At 50.2% G+C, this 24,930-nt stretch overlaps 2 protein-coding genes across 2 annotated transcripts; both read right to left on the bottom strand.

The window, feature by feature from the left end:
- Nucleotides 1-1,449: 1,449 nt before the first annotated feature.
- Nucleotides 1,450-15,145, bottom strand: SYCE1L (synaptonemal complex central element protein 1 like). Its single transcript, XM_047836386.1, has 12 exons — nt 15,071-15,145; nt 8,330-8,392; nt 6,576-6,635; nt 6,313-6,387; nt 5,692-5,739; nt 5,364-5,418; nt 4,112-4,195; nt 3,792-3,855; nt 2,851-2,920; nt 2,674-2,761; nt 2,367-2,451; nt 1,450-2,167 (listed from the first exon to the last, which is right to left on the bottom strand). Exons 1-12 carry the CDS (start codon nt 15,138-15,140, stop codon nt 2,108-2,110), a joined length of 822 nt encoding a protein of 273 aa, XP_047692342.1. The 5' UTR covers nt 15,141-15,145; the 3' UTR covers nt 1,450-2,107.
- Nucleotides 13,011-23,694, bottom strand: MON1B (MON1 homolog B, secretory trafficking associated). The gene is made up of 6 exons (XM_047836385.1): nt 23,334-23,694; nt 22,961-23,118; nt 20,649-20,978; nt 19,303-20,122; nt 18,808-18,955; nt 13,011-16,452 (listed from the first exon to the last, which is right to left on the bottom strand). The coding sequence occupies exons 2-6, from the start codon at nt 23,106-23,108 to the stop codon at nt 16,243-16,245; spliced, it is 1,656 nt and encodes a 551-aa protein (XP_047692341.1). The 5' UTR covers nt 23,109-23,118; nt 23,334-23,694; the 3' UTR covers nt 13,011-16,242.
- Nucleotides 23,695-24,930: the final 1,236 nt, after the last annotated feature.

The raw sequence follows: 24,930 nt of genomic DNA on the forward strand, positions 1-24,930 counted from the left end.
CCCAAGGACCCCACCGTGTCTTTTGCAGCTGTTTTCTCCCAGCCTTGATGCAGGGCCCAGTCAAGTTTCATGAATTGCCTTTGGTCTCTTTGGTCTCTCCCACTCGAGAACAGTCCTCCAGGGTGGTAGCACAGAATAATGGCCCCCAAAGATGTCCATATCCTAATCCACACAACCTGGGAGTATGTGACCTAATGTGGCTGGAGGGACTTTGCAGGTGTGGTTTAGTTAGGCGCCTTGGGTTGGGGGATTTTCCCCGATTACCTAATGTCATCAGAAGGGGTCCTTGAGAGGGAGGCAGGAGGGTCAAAGTCAGAGAAGGAGATGTGCAGATTGAAGCAGGGATTGGAAGGAAGGAGGCAAATATTTAAGGCAGCTGGAGAAGCTGGAAAAGGTAAGGAATAGATTCTAAGAGCATCCAGAAGGAGCAGAACGCTGACGACACCCAGTTCCTCCAGAACTGGGACTTCTGGCCTCCAGAACTCTGAGGTAACACATTTGTAATACACTTGGTTTAGCCACCAGGTTTGTGGCAATTTATTACCGCAGTGACAGGAAACTGATACATAAGAGCTTCTCCAATTCTTCACGACACGGACCTGTTCCTGATGTGCACGGGAGCTGTACTACAGAACCCTCACCGTAGTTTCCAACTGATTCAATTTAAGTTAAGCATTTTCATCAAGATCCTCACATGCGTGCTGATGGGTACCTGCCACACGTCGCACCAGGAAGATATGGTCAAGTGGCCCCCCAGCTGGTCATGCGACACTCAGCCCCTGGTTCAGGTGGTCTCGCCGTCTGATCTCCCCACTGTAAAGGTACACCCCCCCCCCCTTCAGAGTTAATAAATAAGGCGTAGGGTAAAAGCTTAAGAACATGTGATTGTCCTGCTCCTCAACAGCCATTCAACAGTTCTGATGGCATGGCAATTGCGTAAAGTGCGTTCCTGAAGCCTGGGCATTTTGTAATCTACACGGTGGGCAGTGGGGCAGGTGATCAGGGGCAGGCCAGTCGTCAGCTGGGCCTGGTAGAAGCCATGGAACAGGGATTAAAGCTTTCTGTGGCCTCATCTGTGCTATAATAACAATGGCGAGACTGAATATTTATTATGGGCTTACTGTTTACATTCACTGACTCAATTTTCTTCATCTCCAGATTGGTAATGATAAGAATAGTAACGAGAATAATAAACAGTAGGTACAATGTATTGAGTATTTATTGCATAAAAATCCCTGTTCTAAGAGATATACACACCTTGGTGTTCCTCATCTGTAGCCTGGGAATAACAGTAAGTTGATGTGAACCGTTTAGTAAGCACTTAATAGATTACAAGCCCCTGTTCTGATTTAAAACCAGGGCCTCCAGTAGTGCCTGGCACACAGCAACCAGCACGTGCATTTTATGAATACATGTTTGGTAAATGACAGGACCCTGGCACAAGACACCTTTTGAATTTTAATTTTTTTTAATTCATTTTATTTTTTTTTTGAAAGGGGGAAGGGGCTGAGGGCAGAGGAAGAGAGAGAATCTTAAGCAGGATCCACACTCAGAACAGAGTCGAACCAGGGCCTCTATCCCACCACCCTGGGATCATGACCCAACCAAAATCCAAGAGTCAGATGCCCAACCCACTGAGCCACCCAGGCGCCCCAACAAGACACCTTTCGGAACAGGGTCCCCCACGTCAGCCTCCAAGGGAGCTGACATACTTAACTGACTTGCTGTTGTAGAGACCTGGGGAAAGCCCCCCCCCCCCCCCCCCCCCACGTGAGGACACAGCAGGGCAAAGGTCCTGAGATGAAAAAGTACTTGGAGAGGGTGCAGCAGCAGCTGGCTGGAACTGCCCGGGTGAGGGGGGCAGGGAAGGGGCCCAAGGTCAGTGACGTCTGTGGGGGATGCAGGGGCTGTTGGGAGGCTGGGATTTACTAGGAGACATACAGGACCTCATATGGGTGTTTAACACGTTCCCTTTAGCCCCTGTTGGTGAAACAGTTAGGAATTGGAGAACAGACTGAAGCTGGAGGTGACGGACGGTCCGAAATCCGCGCCTTTATTTCCGGTCGCCTTCGAAGGAGGGGCGTGGGGGGAGGGGGCGGGGCGGGTCCTATGGGTCTGGGGGCCGCTCCAGGTCCTCGCTGCGGGCGCTGGGGCGCTCGGGGCCGGCCTGCGGGAGCCACGAGTCAGGCTGCGGGCCCCGGCTCCCGAGGGCGCTGGCTTCCGGGCACGCGGGCGGGCGGCTGCCTTTACCCTGTCCCTCACGTCCTCCGCCGGGACGCCCTGCTCCCCACGGACGCTGACTCCCAGGGACTCCGAGGGCAGCCCCGCCGTCTCTGCCCCCTCGCCGCCATCGCCGGGCTCCCTACCTCTCCTTTGCAGGCCGCGTCCTTTGGGGGGCAACGGTTTGGGGCAGTCTCCTGCCCCTCGAGTATCTCCACCTCCGCCGGCTGCCTGGAGAGCGGGGGGGGGGGGGGGGGGGGGGGGAGAGAGGAAGAAGAGAACGAGAGTGGGGCGGCAAGGGGAGGAAGCCACCGAGATCCCGACAGAGACCGCAGACGCAGAGCAGCCGAGGCGCGAGCGGCGGGGGTGCTGTGCCGGAGCGAGGGGGGAAAGTTAGGCCATTCCCCTCCTCCTGGTTCCTTCCCCTTCACCCCAGGGCCCCTGCCCTCTCACCCGTCGTTCACCATCCGGGCGCCCCCGACCTCGGGTGGCGAGCGCAGCCTCCGCTCCACCTCCCGCAGCTTGTCCCGGGCCAGTTTCTCTGTGGGTGGGCGGGGGGTCACGGGCGGGGCCGGGAGCTCCGGCGGGCTCGGCCCCGCCCCTCGCCCCGCCCCCTGCTCGGAGTACAACCTTCAGTGAGCAGCTGCTCCTGGCTGCTCTGCAGGGCACGTATCTCCCAGGTCAATCGCTGCTTCAACATCTGCGAGAAAGGGGACCTGTCCGTCTGTCTGTCCTCTCAGCAAGTCCTTACTGGAATTAGGTCATTCATTCATTCATTCATTCGATTTAACTCCATGTGCAGTTCCTGCTGTGGTTGGTGGTGGTGAGACACATTTCTTCTCCAAAAGCTCCCTATATCCCCGAGCACCTCTCAAATCTCTTCTCACTCTCCACCCCCCGCCCCCCACCCCACCCTTTGCTCTTCTTCAAATACCCAAGATGCGCGTCAGCCTCAGGGCCTTTGCATTGCCTTTCCTTCTTCCAGGAGCATTTGCACCACGACACCTGAATGTTTTCCTCCCTTACTTTATGTCTGCATTCAGATGTCACCTGCTTAGAGACGCCTTCCCCACTGACATTACATGATCTATCTACTTATTTTTTTGTTTGGAGTCTGAGTATGCCCCCCTCACACCCCCCAACCATCCTGGGGACAACAAATCCTTGACCCCTTTGGCTTCTCACTGTCTCCTCCTGCTTGGAATGTTGCTGGATGCATCCAGCAACATTAATCGAATGAAGGGATGGTCAAACCATGGCCTTTTCAGGGTTCCCATTTGCCACTGCAAGGGGAGCGAACTCTAGGTGAGCAGGAAGTAAGCAGAATGCTCGGCAAAGGCTACTGCAACAGGCCGGGACATAGATGCTAGACGTGGCAATGGGGGATGGTAAGAGGTGACTGGATTTAAGGTAAAAGCTGAAGGGCTGACTAGGTGGGTAAGAGGAAGAATGGAGACAAGGACTGTCCCATGGAGTTGGGGCTGAGCAGTGGGTGGGCACCGAGCCAGTCTGTAGGGACACAGAAGCCAGGAGAGGAAGGGCTTTGGTTGGAGACAATGAGGATGGCTCACGTGCAATTCCCAGAGGTCCTTGTGCTGGCTCATCAAATTCTCCAGCTGTTCTTCAACCTGAACCCTAGGGGCCAAGACCCAGGAATGAGAGAGCACATGCTAGACTGACACTGAGACTGACACCCAGCCTGGCCCAGTCTGGGGATTCCTCTGGGGGACCCTTGGATCTCTGCCTGGTGCTCCCTCTACTAGGAGCCCCTTTATGGGCTTTCTTCTCCAAGCCTTGTTTCCAACAGCTCCTCTTCCAACAAACTCTCCCTGATGCAAGCCCCACTCCCATGCCCAGCCATTGCCACATCAGGCTGTAGATGTGGGGTTACCCCAGCTTCCTCTGCCTGCAACTCTCTGTAACCTGACAGTTATGGACAGAAATTTGCTCTGTGCACTCCTGCAACACGTTCTTCCTGGAAGGAGAAAGACAGCTCTTAGTCATAGTCTCTAAATAAGCCTCCATTTCCTTCAGCAAGGTTGGGGGGTGGGGTGGTCTGTTCATAACCTTCATCATTCTCCTTTCTTCTGTGACACAGTGGGCAGCATTATGGGCCTCTGAGATGATCACCCTGTTCATCCTGTCCCTCATCAAACCATGCCTTCCCAAGAAACTTCCGTGAGGGGTACAGTAGTTTGGCTTAATAGATTGTAAAGTCCTGACCTGAATTCTGGATCTGCTATTCTACTGGGACCCTGGACAAGCTACTCGACCAGTCTGGGTCTCAGTTTCCTCATATGTAAAATGGTGGTAGTGGTGGGAAGGTGACAGTAGCCCTTAACTCCTGTCCCTGTCATTGTGAGGATCAGGTAGAAAAACGAACATAAACTGATACGTGTGGTGTCGTTAAGCATACATCCACTTTATCACTGGGTTTTTCTACACTGTTAAAATCATGGTCCGCCAGGGTGTGAGACATCTGGTCACAAGAAAGGAAAGGTTCAAAGGATGGAGGTGGATAGAGAGATGGTCGGATGGACAATAACTGGATGGGCGGGTGACTGGCGGAAGAGAGGATAGCTGGCTGGACAAATGAAGTGTGGAGGGATGGTGGCTGGACAGAGAAATAAAGGAGGAATTGCTAGAAGGATGGATAGATGGCTGGATGGATGGTTGGGGGAAGAAATAAACAGCTAGATGAATGGGTGATTGGAAAGATGGAGTGAGGGTGAATGGGTGATTGGATGGAAGACATAATGGTTGGCTGGCTGGCTTGAAAAGGATTGCATAGATGCGTAGATGAATGGATGGGTGGGTGGGTGAATGGATGACTGGGGGGCCTAAATGGGCAGATAGATAAACAATTGAATGGATGGTGGGAGAGCTGGTAACCAAGAGAAGATTCAGAATAACACCAGTGGGTGAAATTTATTTAATAAAGAAACTAGCAATGAACGTTTAAATGAGTGAGTTAATCTCAACACTATTATCTGATATCAAAGATGAGAGAGAGTCTCAAGTCTAGCTACTCTACAGAAAGGAAAAATGAGAAGTGTGTGTCCAAGGTACATATTCCCTAGCTCTTGCCCCATCCTCCTTCAGGTTGGGAACAAAGTAGGGAAGAGTTGGGCAGGACCTCTTACCTCTGAGCTCCACTTTCCTTCCTCTGGCAGTGCAGCTGGAGGATCCCCAGTGCCTCTGTGGGGAGAGGAACCAAGGGAGCCCTGTGTGAGCTCTTGGGGAATCAGGGATGGGAGGACGTCATGGGCCCCACATCATATCACACATTGGAGGGCACTCAGAGGCCCTTAGTGTTTACTTCGAGTCAGGTGGCCGCCAAGGGACAGATGTGAGCAGAGAGGGAAGCACCCTGACTCGCGTGTCAGTGGGATTCCTCTAGCTATTCTGGGAACGGTGGGCTTTTGTGGGTAGAATGGGGTAGAACAATGAAGACAGAGAGCTGATAAATACCTTGCTTTTTGCTCAAGACCTCCTCTAGGTGAACTTTCTCTCCATTCACTGGAAAACACAGTGACACTTTGAGCCTCCAGGGGCCACACCCCGTGCCCCCACTGCCACTTCGCACACAAGGCATACCAAGGTTACCGAAGGTAAGGTACAGTGCCAGGGCGGGGGGGGGGGGGCGGTATCTTCTTGCCACCCGCACCCATCTCCTACTGGGGGGGGGGGGCATCCTGATCCAGTTTCTCCCCCTCAGTGTCCACATTCTCTGCAAATGCCAAAGGAGCGAAGACTGCAGAATGCACAGGGTTTAGGCCAATGGGATAGATGACTAGAAATAAATCTGTTATGTCAAGTGGAAATAAAGGCTGTGAAGAAACAAGTCAAGCAGGAAAGTGATGGTGACAGACAGAAGGTGCCATTCCATATTCCGATGGGGCATTGAGGTCGACCTGTTAGAATGAAGTTTGCGCTGACAGCAGAAAGGTGATGAGACAACAAAAGGCAATCTGGATTATAGGGGTAAGAGCAATGCAGGTGGAGGGAACATCCATGCAAAGACCTTGAGGCATGCAGAGAACATCAGCAGTGCTCCTAAGATCTCTGGGTCCCTCTCTTAGTGCCACTTACAGGAGTCCAGTTCCCTGTGCAGGCTCTCCCAGAGAGCTTGGGCCTCTACCATTTCCTCACTGGATTTCTTCTTTGCTAGGCCAAAAAAGAGAAGACACTGTGTGAGTGCAGCCTCTACCTCTGCTATTCTCTTGCACACTGAGACTCTGTACACTCATCTTTAAGGAAGCCAGAGGTGCCTGGATTTTAGAGCTGAGGAGGTGGAGGCACTCCAAGTTGAGGTTCTTCCTGGCCAGCTAGGAAGCCTAGGTCCTGGCGTTTACCTTGCTGAAGCTCATTAATCCGGTTAATCAGGTCTTCAATCTGTGGCTCCAGACTTCCCTCTGCAGAACGAAAGGAAGACTGAGCCAGAGAAGATAGACGCCTGGCTGTCTAAGGCAGATGGAGGTGGATGGGTTGTTGGCACAGTGTCTCTGCTACTAGCAATCAAAACGCATTTATTGAGCGCCTGCTACACGTTGGGTTCTGTGAGAGGCCCTTGCAGGGTGTGCATCCTGCATGGGAAAAAATGGACATTGAACGGAGATACAGGCTGTCAATGTGGGCGACAGTAACTGCGGTGGATGGAACAAAGTGAAGGAAGGGGTTGAAGAGGGAAAGGGTAGAGGGTGCTTCTTGATATAGAGGTGAGGGAAGGGAGCCCTGCCCACTCCATGGCGTGGGGAGCATGGAAGAGGGAACCATGCCAGGCGGAGGGACAAGGGCAAAGCCCCAGCAGTGGGAGCGAGTGAGGCAGATGCCCAAGTAATGGCTGAGGACCTGGTGTGGCTGGTGTGAGTCTAGCGAGCAAGTCAAAAGCACCAGGAGGCAAGGTGGGGCAGGTGGGATGGCAGATCACTCAGGGCCTCCTGGGGCATGCTGGAGGCTTCTGGATGTAATTCTGAGTGTGGTGGGAGTGTGGAGATCTCCCACCTGCTCCACCCTGTTGAAAGCCTGGCAGTCACTTCTGTCCATCTGACTGTGGTCTTGGCCACATCTGAGAAATGAGAAAAATGCTTTCCTCTGTGGATAGCAACTTTAAGGTGCTCCCGTGACAGGGAGATCATTCTCTCTTTACGGAACCATCTCTAACTTCTCAGTCCCAATTTCAGGGCTCTGTATGGAAAAGACTTCCTCCTCAGCCCTCTCTGACTTCAGTCAGCTGCACAGAATTGGGGCAAAAGCTTCCCACCCCTTGCCGGGTCTCACTACCAACCCCTGAGAATCTGGAGTTCTGGAGTTAATAAACTCAAGCCCTTGATTTTCCCAGGCCACCAACTCCATCCTCTGAGACTTCCAGGAGCCTGGATGCTCTCCAAGGTGCTGATTACAATAACAAATTCCTGATGGTCTTCACTTTACTGGAGAGGGTCACCAACACCCTGCATTTCCAGTCCCATAAGTTCTCTACCTAATTTTAGCCTAGGCAGCAGCCCCGATGCACTTCTGCAGGTGGCCATGGGGGTTGGGGGGACAGTGTGAGGACAGGAGGAAGAAGTGATTCTCTTTTATTTGGAACAGACAAAACAGACCAATGGATCACAGTATTTAAGTTGCAGATGGGCTGGGGTGGGGGTCAAACCTCAAATGTGGCCAGTACCCTGCCCCAGCCCAGATGTAGGCTGGCTCCTGGGCCCCCTCAACAATGGAAGCAAGGTACAGTCATTTGCATTGCCATTTGCCATCGTGTATTAAAAGGGAGGACAAAGAATACACACCCATGAATGTATTTTCTTTAATCTCTGGAAAGATACTTAAGAATTTAAAAATAGTTGCTGCGAGCCCTTGGGTCAGGGACACGGGTGGCTGGTGTTTGTGTGTGCGTTCATGTGTGTAAGAGAGGAGGCTTTTCCATCCTCTTATACTTCTTGAATTTTGAAGCTATATTTTTAGTTCAAGGAATTAAGTTGTGCAAGAGGGAGAATGTGCAGTGGGATAATTTCCCAAGGTTGTGAGTTGAGTGAGGGGTCTGGGTTTGAACCGCATCTGCCTGCCTCAAAACCCCAGGCTGAGCCTCAGACACAAAGACATGCGTGACCTTTGTGCAGCTTTTTCACCATTGCCAGCAAGTCTTCAGGCACCTTCAAAGGCTTGGTCTGCCCTGTGGAGATGAAAACCACAATTTCAGGAGGGAGGGAAATCCCAGGCCTTCTGGGAAGGGACGAAGGAAGGCGGAGACACCCTTGACCTGGAACCGAGGGCAGGCTGAGGGGCTTCCAGACAGAGCAGGCTCCTGCAAGAGCCCGTCCCTTGTCCCTGAGGTTTACGATGTGTGCTGGATGAATCAGGACTCCTCGTGTTCAGCTACTCCCAAGAGGTCAAAGGACACCACGGGCATCTCCTTAATGAAATGAAAGGCGGGGGTGAGAGAAGGAGGGGGTGCATTTTTGTTGCTGCTGCTGTTTTTTTTTTTCAACATTTATTTATTTTTGGGACAGAGAGAGACAGAGCATGAACGGGGGAAGGGCAGAGAGAGAGGGAGACACAGAATTGGAAACAGGCTCCAGGCTCTGAGCCATCAGCCCAGAGCCTGATGCAGGGCTCGAACTCACGGACCGTGAGATCGTGACCTGGCTGAAGTTGGATGCTTAACCGACTGCGCCACCCAGGCGCCCCTATTGCTGCTGCTGTTTAGAATCAGTATGAAGTTCAAACTGATGCAGTAGGACAGAAAGATTTCAGATAATTTTTTTTTTAAATCATTATAGGCCACAAGCTGCAAATTCTTAAAGAATCAATGGGTCTGGGGTGCCTCAGTCAGTTAAGTGCCCGACTTCAGCTCAGGTCATGATCTCATGGTTCATGAGTTCAAGCCCTGAGTCGGGCTCTGTACTGACAGCTCAGAGCCTGCTTCAGATCCTCTGTCTCTCTCTCTCTCTTTCTCTGCATCACCCCTGATCTCTCTCTCTCTCTCTCTCAACAATAAATAAATATACTCCTCTAACATCTGACTACCTGTATTATAATATGAAAAAATTTTAAAGTAAGGAAAAAAATTTTTAAAGAATCAGTAGGTCCAGGATATGGTCATCAATGACTAGCATCAAAAGAAGACAACCAGGTATTATGAGCCTCCTCATGGAAGATCACAACACCACTTATGAAGGATACTTGCCAAAACAAAACAAAACAAAACAAAACAAAACAAAACAAAACAAAACAACAGGAATCTTACCAGGTTTCTATACCTAAATACTAATTCGGAAGAAATAAAAGGGGCAGGGAAACATGTTAAATGATACCATGGGGGTGCAATCAGTGTCATCCAGATGCTGGAAAACTCCAGAGGACAATTTGGTTTCTTCAACAAATACACAGCAAAGAAGAAAAAAAAAAAAAGAGGGAGAGGGGAAACTCTATTGATCTTAAGAGACTTGACACAAGTATCATTCATTGGAATTTTAATTGTATCCAATTGTATCCAATGTATTTGGATCTTGACTCAAAAACAATTTTCACCATTTATACTTCTATATGTATTTAACACCAGCCTGTGTCACTTTTAAAATTATAACAGGGGCACCTGGGTGGCTTCGTCAATTAAGTGTCCAACTCTGGATTTCGGCTCAGGTCACGACCTCACGGTTTGTGAGACTGAGCCCTGCATTGGCTGTGCGCTGACAGCGTGGGGCCTGATAAAGAGTCTCTCTCTCCTTCTCTCTCTCTGCTCGTTCCCTGTTCGTGCTTTCTTTCAAAATAAATAAGTAAACTTAAAAAAAATAAAATAAAGTTATAACAACAACAACAAAAAAGCCACAGGAAAAATTTCAACATCTTCAACTCTCGAAATCAATGATAAAAGGTCAAATCCCAGTGACCCACTCCTCTCTGAGGAACACTGGGCAGAGAAAATGAAAGGCCGCTCGCAAAACACATATGATAGCCACACGATAAAGGAAGAGATACTTACTCACAGTAACATACAGGGAAAAGTCCCTTCTCCTAAGACCCTAAGCTTCTCACTTCCCCTTCAGAGAGACCACTGGTGTTACAAGCTCTTTGTTGTGTAGTTGGAGATAATTCAATTCATATACGAGCACAAGCCCACTCTTCCTATACAAGTAGTGTTGCCTCATGAATGGTCCACGCCTTGTATTTTTCATTTGACAAGGTATACTGGTGATCTTTTTTATTCTTCTTAGTGGCTTCATAGTGATTCACTGAATGGATATACCATGATTTAAGAGAAGCCCCCTTACTGATGGGTATTCAGGATGTTTCCCTTTTTGTTGTTATAAACAATTCCACAGTGACCCTCTGTATTGGTTTTCTTGGGCTGGCATAACGAAGCACCACAAAATGGGTCTTCCCTTGGGGTCTTCCTTCTTTGTGTGTGTCTGTCTTCACCTGGCATTCGTGTATTTCTGTATGTGCAAATTTCCCTCTTCTACTATCTAGTATGACTTTATCTTAACTAGTTATATCTACAAAGACCCTATTTCCAAATAAGGTCACATTTTTAGGTTCTGGTAGACATAAATTTGGGGGAGGGGCACAATTCAACCAGAAAACCATCCCCATACATTCTTTTTTGTGCAGGTATGGGAATATATTTACTGGATAAATTCCTACTAGGCTACCAGCTGGATTAAAGGGCATGTGTGTTACTAAATTTGATGTGTATTATGAAATTGCTCTCCACTTGTTTCAAGCAGGTCCACAAAAGACTCCTTCCCCGTAATCTTAGCAGCCAAATACGTTTTCAAACTTTTTAATTTTTGCCAAAATGATAGGCAAAACCAGTCTTACATTTCAAGCTTTTTAGTAGTAAATATTAAAAAATTAGTCAAATCCTCCAGATCAGAAATTCCATTATCTAGGAATCTATCTTTTTTTTTTTTTCCAACATTTATTTATTTTTGGGACAGAGAGAGACAGAGCATGAACGGGGGAGGGGCAGAGAGAGAGGGAGACACAGAATCGGAAACAGGCTCCAGGCTCTGAGCCATCAGCCCAGAGCCCGACGCGGGGCTCGAACTCACGGACCGCGAGATCGTGACCTGGCTGAAGTCGGACGCCTAACCGACTGCGCCACCCAGGCGCCCCATCTAGGAATCTATCTTAAGAAAATAAACGATGGTGGGCAAATTGTTCATTGTTTCTAATCTTAAAAAACTGAAGCAGGGGCGCCTGGGTGGCGCAGTCGGTTAAGCGTCCGACTTCAGCCAGGTCACGATCTCGCGGTCCGTGAGTTCGAGCCCCGCGTCGGGCTCTGGGCTGATGGCTCAGAGCCTGGAGCCTGTTTCCGATTCTGTGTCTCCCTCTCTCTCTGCCCCTACCCCGTTCATGCTCTGTCTCTCTCTGTCCCAAAAATAAATAAACGTTGAAAAAAAAAATTAAAAAAAAAAAAAAACTGAAGCAACCTAAAGATATCTTAGTTAACTACAGCACATTCGTAGGATGAAATCTTTTGTAGCCATTAGAAATCATGTTTTAAATCAGGGCTTCTTTCTTAACCTAGGTTTATTAAATTTTGTTAAAATATTTGGTGGTTGGGGTACTCAGTCGGTTGAGCATCCGACTTCAGCTCAGGACATGATCTCGCGGTCTGTGAGTTTGAGCCCCGCGTCGGGCTCTGTGCTGCAGCTCAGAGCCTGGAGCCTGCCTCGCATTCTGTGTCTCCCTCTCTCTCTGCCCCTCCCCTGCTCATGCTCTGTCTCTCTCTGCCAAAAATAACCAAACATTTAAAAAAAGTAAATAAAAATTTAAAAAATGTTTGGGGTGATATGTTCACCTTCTGTACATCTTTCTGTTTTGTCTGAAATCCTTTACAAATTAGCATGCATTAATTTAATTTTGCTTTTGAAGTTTTCAGCACTTAATTACCTAATGTAGAAAAACCTGGACCAAAAGTAAAAGTTTCCTCTCATGAACAGCCCCTTCATCAAGTTACTCCCCTTCCCAGAGGTAACTACTGCCTTTGAACACACTCAGACCTTTTAGTAAAATGTATTTCATGTATTGCTTTAATTTTTACTTTCTTACCCCCCAAAACATTCAGACACTACAGAAATTGGTGAAGTTAAAATGACACTTTTCCTTCTCGCCTTAGCCCTAAATCTTACTGCCTTTCTCTGATATAATCAGTAATACTAGGTGGGTATGTCTCTGCTTGAGATTCTTAAATTTTTATAATATTCAATATTTGGACGTGAAACAAAAATTAAAGCTACTTTATTAACAAGGGGGAAGTACTTCTAATTATTTGCTTTCTTTTTAGTGTTCCACACGAAGATTTCCAAACGCACACAAAAGTAGAGAGGACACCATGATGAACTTTTTGATTTTTGGGTTGCTGATATCTGACAGCTATTAATATTCATCCGTATTTGCTTCAGCTACGTTTTTCCTGTGCTGAGGTATTTTCAAGAAGGCCCTAAGCTTCCTGACATTTCATCCCTGGATATTTCATGAAGAGTCTCAGCTACTTAAGGGATTTCCACTAGATGACTCCAAACCTTTAACCACACCAACAAGAGTAACAGTCATCATGTAATACCATCCAGTGCCCAGATAACGTGATTTCTTGATTGTCTCCGTGCCTTTTACAGCCGGCTTTTGTAACCATTTCTGCCAAAGCTCTGTCTGTATTTTTCCTCCCCACCTTATTTCTAGTCCTAGTCATCGTGAGTTATCAGCAAATCTTTTAAATAATCAGACTAACGTCCTGATAAACATTTTTAGGAGTGTATATTATAAAACAGCCTGTACAGCAGGAGTCCCTTTTAACATTTTATTTTGAAATAAATTCAGATGTACATAAAAGTGGTAGAAAAAGGCCCCAGTGCTCTTATCTGCCTTGGTGTCACATTTCCCAGTTGTGAGCATTTCTGTAACACAAATTGCAGGCACCATGGCCCATTATTCCTTACTATTCCAGTGTATATTTCCTATACCCAAGGGGACTCTACCAGGTAACCACAGTATAACCATCAAAACTGGGATGTTAACAGTGCTCAAGGTCAGTATATGATCCTCCGATGCCATTCAAAAATCCCCCTATTTCTCTTATATTTTAAAATTATAGAATACATTTTCCTGAAAGAAAAATAAAAGAGAAAAAAAAATCACAAAATACCTCCACCTTTGTGCACTCCTAAAAACCTACGTCCCTTGTTGAGGGTCGTTAGGCCTTTAGCTTCAGACGCTGTTCTGTGCGACATACATAGGGCTCTAGTTGACAAGGCCCTCTGGTTTTTTTAAATCCCAATTTGCTTTCCTCTCATAAAACTATGATCACCTTTGGAGCTCCTATTGTGTCAACAAACCATGATCTTACGCTTTTAAAACCCATTGTTAAGGATCTTAAATGAGATTGGATTTTTCCCCCTACTGCTTAAAATAATGTCCGCCACACAAGCATTCCACGATATGCATGGACAGATCTAAATCCAGCCATTTCCCTGATTGCTCCTTGTGTTTTACTTCCATCCGCAACACTCCAGTGATCCTTTGTGGTCCACACATCTGCATACTCTCTGATTACTGAGCACGGTGACTAAAGATACGGAATAGCATTTTAGATGCTAAACATATTCTTCCAAACTGCTTCTAGCAAAGTCTTTAGTGGTCAGTTCTCTGAGTGAGGCAAGAGACAGGCTGTTTCCCCACAGAGTAATCAATACTAGATTTAAAGCCTCTCTTTTTAAAGCCATTTTCAATGGGCTAGAAAATGATAACTTGATATGCTTTTCGATTTTCTCTGCTGCTGGTGAAGTTAATCATAACTTCAATTGTGACTAATTTGAAAGCTTGAAACTAAAATAGTTTTCAGCACAGTTGTTACTATCATAAGTGCTATAGTAACTGCTCAATACATGAGATCTATTTGCAGCTTTCTCATTTCTGTCTGTTCTTTGCTTAAAGCTGGCCCTCCACATGTAGTCCTTATTTAAGAGAGCTCTTCCTGGTAAAGTTATTAGTTATCCATACAATACAAAAAAAAAAAAAATTACTGAGTACCTACTATATACCAAGCAGGCCTTGTTTTAGGTGCTGGAGAAATAACAATCGTAACTATTGACGACGCCTGCATAGATAGATCTGGAAAGATGCAATCCAACATGTTATTAATATAACGGTTTAAAGACTGTGCAGGAAGGGGGACAGGGATAGATCAGAGGAGAGCAGAGGGTCGACATTTGAAACCAGAGTGATGGGTACATGGGCCTTCACCATGTTATTTGCTGTAGTTGTGTACATTCCGAAAATGTCTGTAACGAAAAAATGTTAGGGGGAGAGCGGCAGCTCACCGTCTTGGGAGATTTTCTTCTTCTGGCTACACTGTGATTTCTAATGATCTCTAGGGCAATTTTTCCCCTCTCACTAGGGTGTGGGGTGTCATTACTGACAAAATGCTGTGGAGAAAAGCTGTCCGTGGGAGAGGCCATTCTCCATTAAGACCCAAGAGTCCACGCGAAACGTGGCGTGGGCTGGGTGTGAAAGGACACTGGGGAATTACTGGGGATTTTCTTCGGTGTGGCGGCAGCAGGGTGATTTTTGTGACAACATCCACTTCCGTGTTTTGTGTGAAGGGATGCATACCGAAATACACAGGCTGTTGTTTCTTCCAAACATTTAAGTCAACATACCCAACGAAGTTGACAGGAGTTAATCTCGATTGAGAATAGTTAGTTGTCTCCCCTTTGATGAAGGGTTTTTTATAAAAAGCTTAAATGTTCACGTTTTTAGTACCGCTACTAATATTTCGTTATTGTTACGGGACAGAGCCTCCCTCCCTTCTGACCCGACTGCGGAGACGCCCGCTCGCCCTCCCTACCTTCAGCCTCCCCGGTCTCCTCCACAACTTCCGGCGGCTCCATTGCCAAAGGCTCTAACTTCCCCGCCATTTTCCTACGCGCGGGAGGTTGCGCTCGCGTGCGCCTCGGATGACGATTGGTTAAAACACAAAAACAAAAAAACCCCACCTATGCGAGGGCTACGGGCTCTGCGGCGCGCATGCGTGTAGTGCGTGTCCGCTCGCCAGTTGACCCGGGCGGAGGAGCAATGAGGCTTCAGCTGTAGCCAAGCGCGGACCGGTGCCCCTGATTGACAGCGCGCATGCGTCTACCCTGAGGCCCGCCAACTCCGGGGGAGGCAAAACAGGAGCACAACTGGGTCTTGGTTCGGTTGAGGAATGAGTGCTGTGCACACACATACGAACTCTAGGGCGGGCTTTCCCTCTCTAGGTTGCTGTGCAGGTTGTGAGTCTGGGACATATACACGTGTGCTGTGCGGTGGTACACAAGAGGTCGAGTCCCCTTTCGTTTACAAATCCTCACGTGACAGCCTACGCGACGTTTCCTCCTTTTCATAGAGGAGTACAACGAGCCTTGGAAGCCGAGGGCACCTCCTGCGTAAAAAGTCTGGATCTCAGCCATGTGCGAAGTCAGGTGCTCTGCCTGGGTTACAGAGACAGGTAGGCCCTGGAGGCCACCTTCTCACTACTAGCAGCAGCAACTACATTGATGGGGGCCACTTTTGACAGGGTAAAGACGAAGTAGGTGAAGGGCAAAGGAATGTCCTCGTGGGAACCGGTTTTAGGCCTTTTATGTACAGGTTTTTTTTTTCTTTAAAATATCCCCACGCTGGTTCCAGCCACAGGCTGGCACCGCATTCCCAATTCCAGAGCCCCTGGGGCCCCCCCCTGGGGACCCTGGCCAGCCCTGGACACTCAGGGCTGAGAGCCCATCAAGGAGGCCGACTCTTGATGCAGGACAGGGGGTGTGGGGGAGGAGACAGCCCCTAACAGAGGCTGGCACATCATCCAGGTGGAGGAGGTGAGGCAGAGGGAGAGGGAGGCAGAGGGAGGCCTAAGGATTTGCCCCAGAGGTGGAGGTGCAGGGGGGAAGCAGCCTCTCCCCTGCCCCTCCTGCGCCCCATTTCCAGGGTGGAGACAGAAGGTAAAAGCTAAAGGTGGTGGTTCCCAGCGCTGCTCAATCTAGCAGCCTCTCAAGGTCCAGTGAACAAGCCGTTATGGGAAGGTTGGTCTGTAGAGGCAGCTGGGGCTGCTGGGGGTGTGGAGTACTTGGGTGGGTAACGAATGAAGAGCCGGTCTTCCTCTTTCTTCACCCAGCGCAGGAGTTTGGTCACTACCAAGATGGCACCAGCCTTTGTCACCAGGGGGCTGAGGCAGGTATAGAGTTCAAATTTGGAAGTCACCTGCAGGTTTGAGAGGGGACAAGAGTCAGTCGAGCCAGAGCTGGTCATGCCCTGTCCCCTCTGCCCCACCCTAGCCCCATGCCTGTCTCCTGTTTGGAAAACACACTTGGCGAGGGCTCCCACCTGGTGCTACCTGGTCACTGGGCTAAAACAGGTAAGCTAATATCACAGCGGGCCAGGGGTTTTCAGTTGGGCCAAGGAATCAGCTGGATCTAGTGGCTTCAATTGGGTAATGCTGGCTGTGTGTGTGTGTGTGTGTATGTGTGTGTGTACTTCCTGGATATCAGTTTGCTCATCTGTGCACCGAGTATAACAACAACAATGCTTAACACTTAACAACTTAAGAAGCTTAACACTTACGGAGCAGCTGTTGTAGACAAGCCCCACATTCTCCCTCTAGAAACCCACATGGTCTGCCACCTCCCCCTTAGATGCCGTTTCTGAAGTGAGTCATCTCCTGACAAGCCAATTTAAAATCTTGGGCCTACCGTATCTTGGTTTTGAAATGCCATTCTCTACAAAAAGGCACAAGGGCTCGTTAGACAAATGGCTCATTCCAGGACGGGCACAGAGAAAGTACATGATGAGCCTGGAACATCTTGTGCCAGAAAATGAGACTGCTTCAACAGTGATGGAGACGTATCAGAGACAGGGGCCAGCCTGGCTAAATCAGAGACCGTTTGGGCACCAAAATAAGTAACAGAAAAGTCTATGAGCCCACAATGAATTAAAGAAAAATCCCTGAGACCATATTGATAGAAAATTAAAAATTCAACAAATAAACAGGGGGAGGAGAAGTTCTTCCATACAGTAGTAGAATCTCAACCAATAAATGTAGAAGGGATGATGGAGTTCAAAACTCACCATCTGGTAAACACCAAAGTAGTAACTCTTGCAGGCAAGAATCATTAATGGATATTAAAATTGGTGGACGAAAGTATGATAAAAAAACAAGTCTGGGGCGCCTGGGTGGCGCAGTCGGTTGAGCGTCCGACTTCAGCCAGGTCACGATCTCGCGGTCCGGCAGTTCGAGCCCCATGTCGGCCTCTGGGCTGATGGCTCGGAGCCTGGAGCCTGTTTCCGATTCTGTGTCTCCCTCTCTCTCTGCCCCTCCCCCGTTCATGCTCTGTCTCTCTCTGTCCCAAAAATAAATAAACGTTGAAAAAAAAAATTAAAAAAAAAAAACAAAACAAGTCTGACATAATCACCACAAGATATTTGCCGGTTATGAAGGAGGCAAAACACTATAGTGGAGAAATCTCGGAGATGTCACCTTAACCAAGTGATCTAAGTTAGCATCAACAGTGGGACAAACTGATATTGTGGACCTCCTGACAGGATGCAGAGAAGGACACATCACTTACTCGGGGGATATTTTTGCCCAAAACGCAGGATAAAATATCAGAAAAACCCAAGCTGAGGGACACTCTACAAACAAATTAGCTGGTACCCTTGAGACGTGCCAACGACATGCAAAACAAAAAAGACTACGGAGGGTTTAAACGAGACAATAAGTAAACCCAGCCTATGATCCTACGCTGGATTCTGGAGCTGTAAAAGGGCGTTAGTGGGACAACTGGTGACATCTAAATGAGGTCTGTGGATGAGATGATGTTGTAGTGATGCTAATTTCCTGATTTTAATAAGCGCCTGTGGTTAACATCTGGGGAAACTAGGCGAAAGACCTATTTATGGTAATTATTTGTACAGTTTTGCGGCTTCTAAGTCTGAAATTGCTTAAAAATCAAAGTGAAAAAAATGTAAAAGTAAAATAAAATTCTGAGGTGAGAACAATGCCTGATACACAACAGACATACAAGAAGTTATTTAATATATGCGTACTAAATGGCAGAGCCTGGGGGAAGGTGCTATTTCCAATGGGGTCACATTGACCAAACTCCCTGAATAGCTGACCCTTAATAAACCCACGGGAGGGGAGGCGAGGAGCCCCGGAGACCCCAGGGGAGAACAGCCCGGGGCAGAAGGCACAGCCTGGGACCAACTCTGTCATGTTCAAGAGCGCTGGGGACTCAGAGTGACAGGTGCACTGTGCACACACAGGCAGGGCTAACCGGGAAGCAGGAGGCACACTGATGGCTGTTAATGTGACCTCTTCAGAGTGGAAGACACTGTACAGGTTATTTACAGGGGAACAGAGAACAGATGGGGCTACTGGAGGGCTGGAGACCCCGCGATCCTCCTGGGTTTCAAAGACACACATGTAGCGTCAGGAACAGTGATGCAGGCCAGGGCACAGCGTGCTCCATGTAGGCTGTTACGGTCGGAGGGGATCCGGTGGGGGAAAAGGAGGCGTGAGGTCGGGAACGAACCCTTTCTGACCCCTAGCCGACTCACCCAGGCCAGCAGCGTCTCCCTCTCGGCCACGTGGTAAATGAGGCGCAGGGGTCTGGAGGAGCTGTGAAGGCGCGCGTGCAGGCGGTGGTACAGATCCGACAGGCGCTGCCGTTCCTCTTCCCTGCCGTACGGGGCCTCCAGCTCAGGGCTGCGGGGACCGCGGGAGGTAAGGCCAAGGTCAGTCAGAAGCCTCCTTGGCTCGCCCGTCTCCCCTCAGTCTAGGGGTTCAATGAAATGAGGCAGCCGAGCCTTCCCCATCGGACTTGGGGTTTCTCAGGGGCTGGAGACCCAGCTTCCCCAGCAAACGAGGGATTGATTCCTTGAGCACTGGATTAGAGTAAGGGATTCCTTGAGCCTCCCTCATTACACGGACACCCATTCGATCCCACCTTTCCAGAGGATGCCCGGCTCTCTCCCGCCTCATGTCCAGCAGAAGAATCTTTTAGTCAAATAAGCCTGCCTGCCCAGCAAACCGCGCATAGGGTCAGGGCCTACCTGGTAAACTGAGGCAGCTGGCGGTGATGGTCGGGGATATCCAGCGGCTTATAGAGGAAGTGGCGGAGGCCGGGTGCCCCCACAGCCTGCACACTGTAGGCAGGGGCACTGCTTGCTGGGGCACTAGAGAAGCTGGCAGCCTCCCGGAGGGCACGCGTGGCCCCGAGGGTGTGCATGCCCTCTTCCACCAGGCGCCGGCAGGTGGCCATGTCATGGAAGGCCTCAGGGTCGGTGCCCAGCAACAGCAGGCAGACAGGCATGGCATCCAGGCGAGCCACGTAGGCGTAGAAGAAGCCATCGGGGTTGAAGCGGGGCAGGCACACTGGCGCCCATGCCTCTCCTGCCGCAAAGGCCGGCGCCCCCACCCAGTCGAGCAGCAACTGGAGGTCGGCCGGGTCCAGGCGGCACTCGGCCAGTACGGTCCGCTCCTGAGCTGCCGTCACCAGTCGCCCTCCGATCGCCAGCACAGACAGCGCCAGGCCGGGTGCGGTGCAGCGGCGCAGCAGCGCGCCCAGTGCTTCCCGCAGTGGGCGCGCCAGGGGCACGCAGCGCACCGCGCCCAGGAGCAGGGCACCGGGGTCGCGTTCCACACTGTCCAGAAGCCGGTCAAGCGTGCGCTCTGAACCGGCCAGCAGGCGGCGGAGGTCGTAGTTCTGCTTGCGCGCAAAGATGCGGGCGACGCTTGCGCGTGTCAGCGTGCTCACTATCTGTGCGTGCACAGCCAGCAGCTCCCCCCGCAGCTGGGCTGCCGACTGCGGAGTCCTTGACACGGCCACCAGCAGCAGTGGGCCCTGCTGTAGGAACACCAGCTTGTGGTCCTCTACGGGAGGGAAGGGGGGGGGGGGGCGGGGGAGAGATGGGTCAGCGGCGACCAGAGGGGATCGGGCGGGGCTCTTCTGCTCTTTGCCTGAACACACACACTGCTGGCCCTAGCTCACGCGGTCACCCCATGGTACACTTGGGCTGGGATAAGGACAACTGGGGGGAGTGTGGGTATTCGCAGAGACACGGTGGGTCAAGGAATCAGGTGAGACACACAGCATGGATGACACAGAGCAAGGACTGACACAGAGCCCAGCAAGACACCCAACTCAGCCACAGAGCCCCCGAGGTCACGCTTTCAGATAAATAAGGAAGTTTATCCAGCCAGTGACTTAGACCTGGGCGAGTTAATCACTCAGAACCCAACTGGCCAAACAGACGGACAACAGACAGACGCCTGGCCAGCCATCCACACACACACACGGACTCACCCCTGGCTGGTGGGCTAGTCCCCCAGGCAGCTGGTGGGCCAGCCAGCCAGATTCCCAGTCACCATCCCCCGGTCTACCTCCTCCTTTGCTCACCGGCGTAGATGGCACGGATGGCATCTCCTGCACTCTGCACGAAGGACACGAGGGCTGTCATCACGCCCATGGTCGTGGACAGTGCCTCCACACTGCCGTACCTCGAGTAGATGGGCTTGCCTGCCTCACTCAGCACAAACACGTGCTTCCGCTTGCTGCGCCAGTCCTCGTCACTGGGGTCCCCGCCCTGGCCCCCAGAGCCACTCTCAGGGCCACCTGTGGGACTATTCTCAGAGACTGCGGGATCCCAGAGCCCACAGGTGCATGATGGGGCCCCTGACTGGGGCAGTGGTGACAGCAGGCTGGGTGGCTGGTCCTTTGTCTCGGATTCTGAAAGAGAACTCCTGGTGGGTCATCTGGCTGTGGACTCCCACTAACTCCAGGTACCCAAGGATTTACCACATCTCCACCGGCTCCCCAGTGACCCTTGCTGCTGACACAGACCTCCAGGTGTCTCCTCTGCCTCTCAATGACACCCAAGAGATCCCTCTAAAACTCCAACAATCCAATCTCTCATTGTCATTATTGAACTATGTCCCTAGAGACTGTTTATTCTTTCAATAACTGCCATTTCCAAGTCCTCAAAGCACCCCAGGGCCTCTGAATGACCATTATCAATATTTCCATCTTCAGTGATTCCCCACTAAAACCTCTGACCCCTCATTTATTCTCCTAGTACCTACTCACCCCTCATTGGCCACCAGGACATCTACTAATATCTCTATATTCTCTCATTTAAATCCTTCGCCCTGCCCCACTCCTCCCTAACCTCTTATTTATTCTCATCAATGTTCACTGATCCCTAATGACCTCACTGACTCTTCTGGTCACCCATGTATATTTTTGATGATAACCACTAACTCTCCCAATGACGGCCATGAATATCCACTAACACCCAGATCTTTAAGCCTTCCTTAATCCACTATTTACTCCCACTGCTGTTCACTAACATCCCAGTGACCCCACAATATCACTAATTCCTCCAATGACTGCCCTGTCACACAATCTAAAATATTTTACTCCATGGGCACTTCATCTCCACCATGACCACCATCGACCTCTACTAACATCTGAGACTTCATATGACCTCCATTGACTCTTCTGACCCCGTTATTCTATTCTCCCTTCACTCCAGTGACTACTATTAATCTCCACTAACACCCGGGACTTCAGTGACCTCCTCTGATTTCCCTGACCTCCCTTTATTTTCACGGATAGCTACTCCCTTCCTCACAATACCCACTATAATATACACTAACACACAGGACAATAATAATGACTTTCTTCATGACCATCATTAATAATCACCAATAAAACCCAGGACTTCACTGCCCCCTACTGACTCCCTTGACACTCCTCTCTTTTATTCCAGTCAATATCCATTCATCCCTCAATGACAACCATTATTATCCATTGGTAAGTATGTCTCAACAATTTTCCCATAAAATCCCAGTGACCACATATTCCCTCATTCTCTGGTTGACATTCACTGATCCCCCATGTACCCAGTTACCAATTACCTCCTCCCAGTACCTGCCATTAATTGACAGTAATTCCCAAGTTCTCAAAGACACTACCCCCTACCACCACCATTTATTCTCAGTGATGTCCACTCATCCTTCCTGATGATGCCACTAACATCCACTCATTCCAAAGTGGTCAGTGAACATCGATTCCCCAAAGACTCCCATTGTGTCTCCACCAAATACCTTTACACATCCAGCTGGGTCTTCAAAGACTCTCCCATAGGTCATCTCAGTCTCCAAATAAACTCATTGATGTCCACGGCCTCCCTACCGATGATCACCATTAACATCCACTAATTTCTGGTTCCTTAAAGACTTCCCCCAACAACTCACCATTGATTCCTCAATGATAAAAACACTGAGTGCCCACTGGTCACCACTGATCCCCTTTCCCACCGCAAGGACTTACATAACAACTTAGCCACCAAAGACACTGACTTCTAAATAGTTCCCCTTCGACTGTATTAACTTTCTTTTGGTCATTCATTGACCTAAACATCCTAAATCCCCATGCCCCTCTGTGACCCCAATCTCTTGTTGATTCATCAAAGACCTGAACTCACACCAAGGCCCCAGGGAACATCCCCTGATACTCACAGATTTCCTTGTCATTCCTCCATGAATTAAATTACACCGTGTGTCCACAATGACCTCCTACTGATCCTGCTATGGTTTAAGCTACTTTCCTGAGTCCCAAAAGACTCTTCGCTGGTCCTCCATTGACCTCCCTCAACAAAGACACTCCGTAGGGATTCCTTCCAAGACCCGAACGAGGGGAAGGCATACCTGTTTCCTCCTGGTCCCCGTCTCCAGGATCCGGTGGGTCTTCGCGAAGCCCTCCACCGTCTCCTGCCACCTCACTGGGAAACCGAGTGTCCTCCAAGTCCTCCACGTCCCCAGGGGGTGGGGCAGTAGTGTCACATCCAGCCTCCATCTGCACATCCCTGTGGGGTAGAAGAATTGAAGGTGACAGGCGGCAAAAGAAAGTTCTTAAAAGCCTCTACTGAGCCTGGCCCCCTCGGACACATTCCTAGTGCTCATTTCCCGTCGGATTTCAACAGGATGAAACAGTCAAAAACATGCCAAATACGCGCACCCTCCAACATTTTCCGAAAAGGGAGGTCCCACTGGGCCTTAGAAAATAAAGATACATACACACCTGTTTTAACCCCGTATCTCAATTGGCCGGGTACCATCACTTCTCAAGCCGCCGTAGCATCACACTTCCGGGTGCGGCGTCCGTCTTGCCACACTTCCGGGTGCGGCGTCCGTCTTGCCACACTTCCGGGTGCGACGTCGCTCCCAAGACGATTCCGGTTGAGGCGCCTTATTCGCTCTCCGCTGCGCCGCAGCCCTCTCTCCCGCCGCCTACTGGTGTCCCCGCACCGTTGAGATGACGCGCTCCCCTCCCAGATTTACGTCTCTCCGGTTAGGGACCCGGTGAGCCGCCTATAACCGCACTGGCTGGCCCGGCTGACACGGGCGAGCCGGGCCCGCTTCTCCTACAGAAGGCTGCCGGCGTGAGGGGGGCGCGGCTCACGTTCAGCCAATCCGGAGTCGGAGGGCGGCACTGCCTCCCTCATGGCCCAATCAAGAGAAACCGGCTCTCCTTCAGCGCTTCCGCCGGTATTCTGGCCGCCTATCTCTACCAGTACTGTGCACTGGCTTGAGATTACACCCGCCCATCTTGACTGACATATCCCCGGGCCCAATCGTAGGCTCAAGCCGATGTCCCTCTTCATTCGAGGACTTTGGCAGCCTCAGTCATGATGGATACTGGTGCCCGACCAATAGTGGTGCTCCGCCAGAACAGAGGCAACTTCACGCTCCCTTATCCACCCGAGAAAGCGAGGGGATGAAGGTGGAGTGGAGTAGTCTGTGCATTGAGGAAATGATTGACGGACAGCCCCCACCCCCTTCCAATCGGAGCGCTGTGCGCAGCCTGGCCAACCTATGGGACTTGGCTGCTAAGGCGAGAGGCGGGCTTCTCAGAAGTAGGAAGTATTCGTGGGTCCGTCTGCAGTCAGCCGGGCAAAGGGCTCGGCGGACTCTGGAAATAGGGAAGCGCGAACCGTGGACGTGCTCATGACGAGGGGGGAGTGAGCTTACGAAGGCCACATGCAGGCTGCCCAGAGCTTGCCCAGACTCACAAAAGGTCAGGCAGACCTCATTTCCGAAACAACGGTGGGCTGAGCTGCAGGTTTAGGAGTATCCGCCTAAGGCAGGGGCATGGGGGCGTGGCTTTGAAAGGCCGCGGAGCACTGGTTGGTTGAGGAAAATGCCCCTCCGGCCTCTGCGTGCCACCATTGGCTGGGCTAGGGGAGGCGAAACGCCTTCGCCTCTGGGGACCCGCCCCCTAGAGGGTGTACACCTGGTTTAGAAAGATTGCCTGGACTGGATTTGTTCTTAACCTGGGCTGGAGCGGTGGGGCAAAGCCCTTGAGGAACCGCGGAGTGAGCTCCTGATCTCCATCTACACTGGGGAATCATAGGAGAAATAGACTTGATCTCTGATCACTTTGTCTTCAGGAGATTGAAGAGTAAACTCTTCCCTGCCTTCCCGACAGGGGTTCCCTGAATTGCGACTTCCTTTCTCTCTGCGTGGTGTGCTTAATTCTAAGCTCTTTGTCATGTTGGCTGAATCAACCTCCCCAGGTAAACAAATCAACTCTTCCCACACCCAGATTCCCTCCAAAATACAAGGCATTAAAAAACAGCTCCGGCAAGAGTAGATGGGGTAAGTTCTGGAGTCCAGTG

This window comes from Prionailurus viverrinus, chromosome E2, assembly GCF_022837055.1.
Source record: "Prionailurus viverrinus isolate Anna chromosome E2, UM_Priviv_1.0, whole genome shotgun sequence".
Taxonomy (NCBI): Eukaryota; Metazoa; Chordata; class Mammalia; order Carnivora; family Felidae; genus Prionailurus; species Prionailurus viverrinus.

Coding starts and splice junctions, on each gene's coding strand:
- SYCE1L (XM_047836386.1), bottom strand. CDS start 15,140: ATGGCGGGGAAGTTAGAGCCTTTGGCAATGGAGCCGCCGGAAGTTGTG. Junction 3,856..4,111: donor TGCAGGCAGAGGAAGCTGGG/GTAACCCCACAT, acceptor CTTGGCCCCTAG/GGTTCAGGTTGAAGAACAGC. Junction 2,921..3,791: donor AGGACCTCTGGGAATTGCAC/GTGAGCCATCCT, acceptor CCTTTCTCGCAG/ATGTTGAAGCAGCGATTGAC.
- MON1B (XM_047836385.1), bottom strand. CDS start 23,108: ATGGAGGCTGGATGTGACACTACTGCCCCACCCCCTGGGGACGTGGAG. Junction 18,956..19,302: donor CAGCTGCCTCAGTTTACCAG/GTAGGCCCTGAC, acceptor CGGTCCCCGCAG/CCCTGAGCTGGAGGCCCCGT. Junction 16,453..18,807: donor GGGAGACGCTGCTGGCCTGG/GTGAGTCGGCTA, acceptor TCAAACCTGCAG/GTGACTTCCAAATTTGAACT.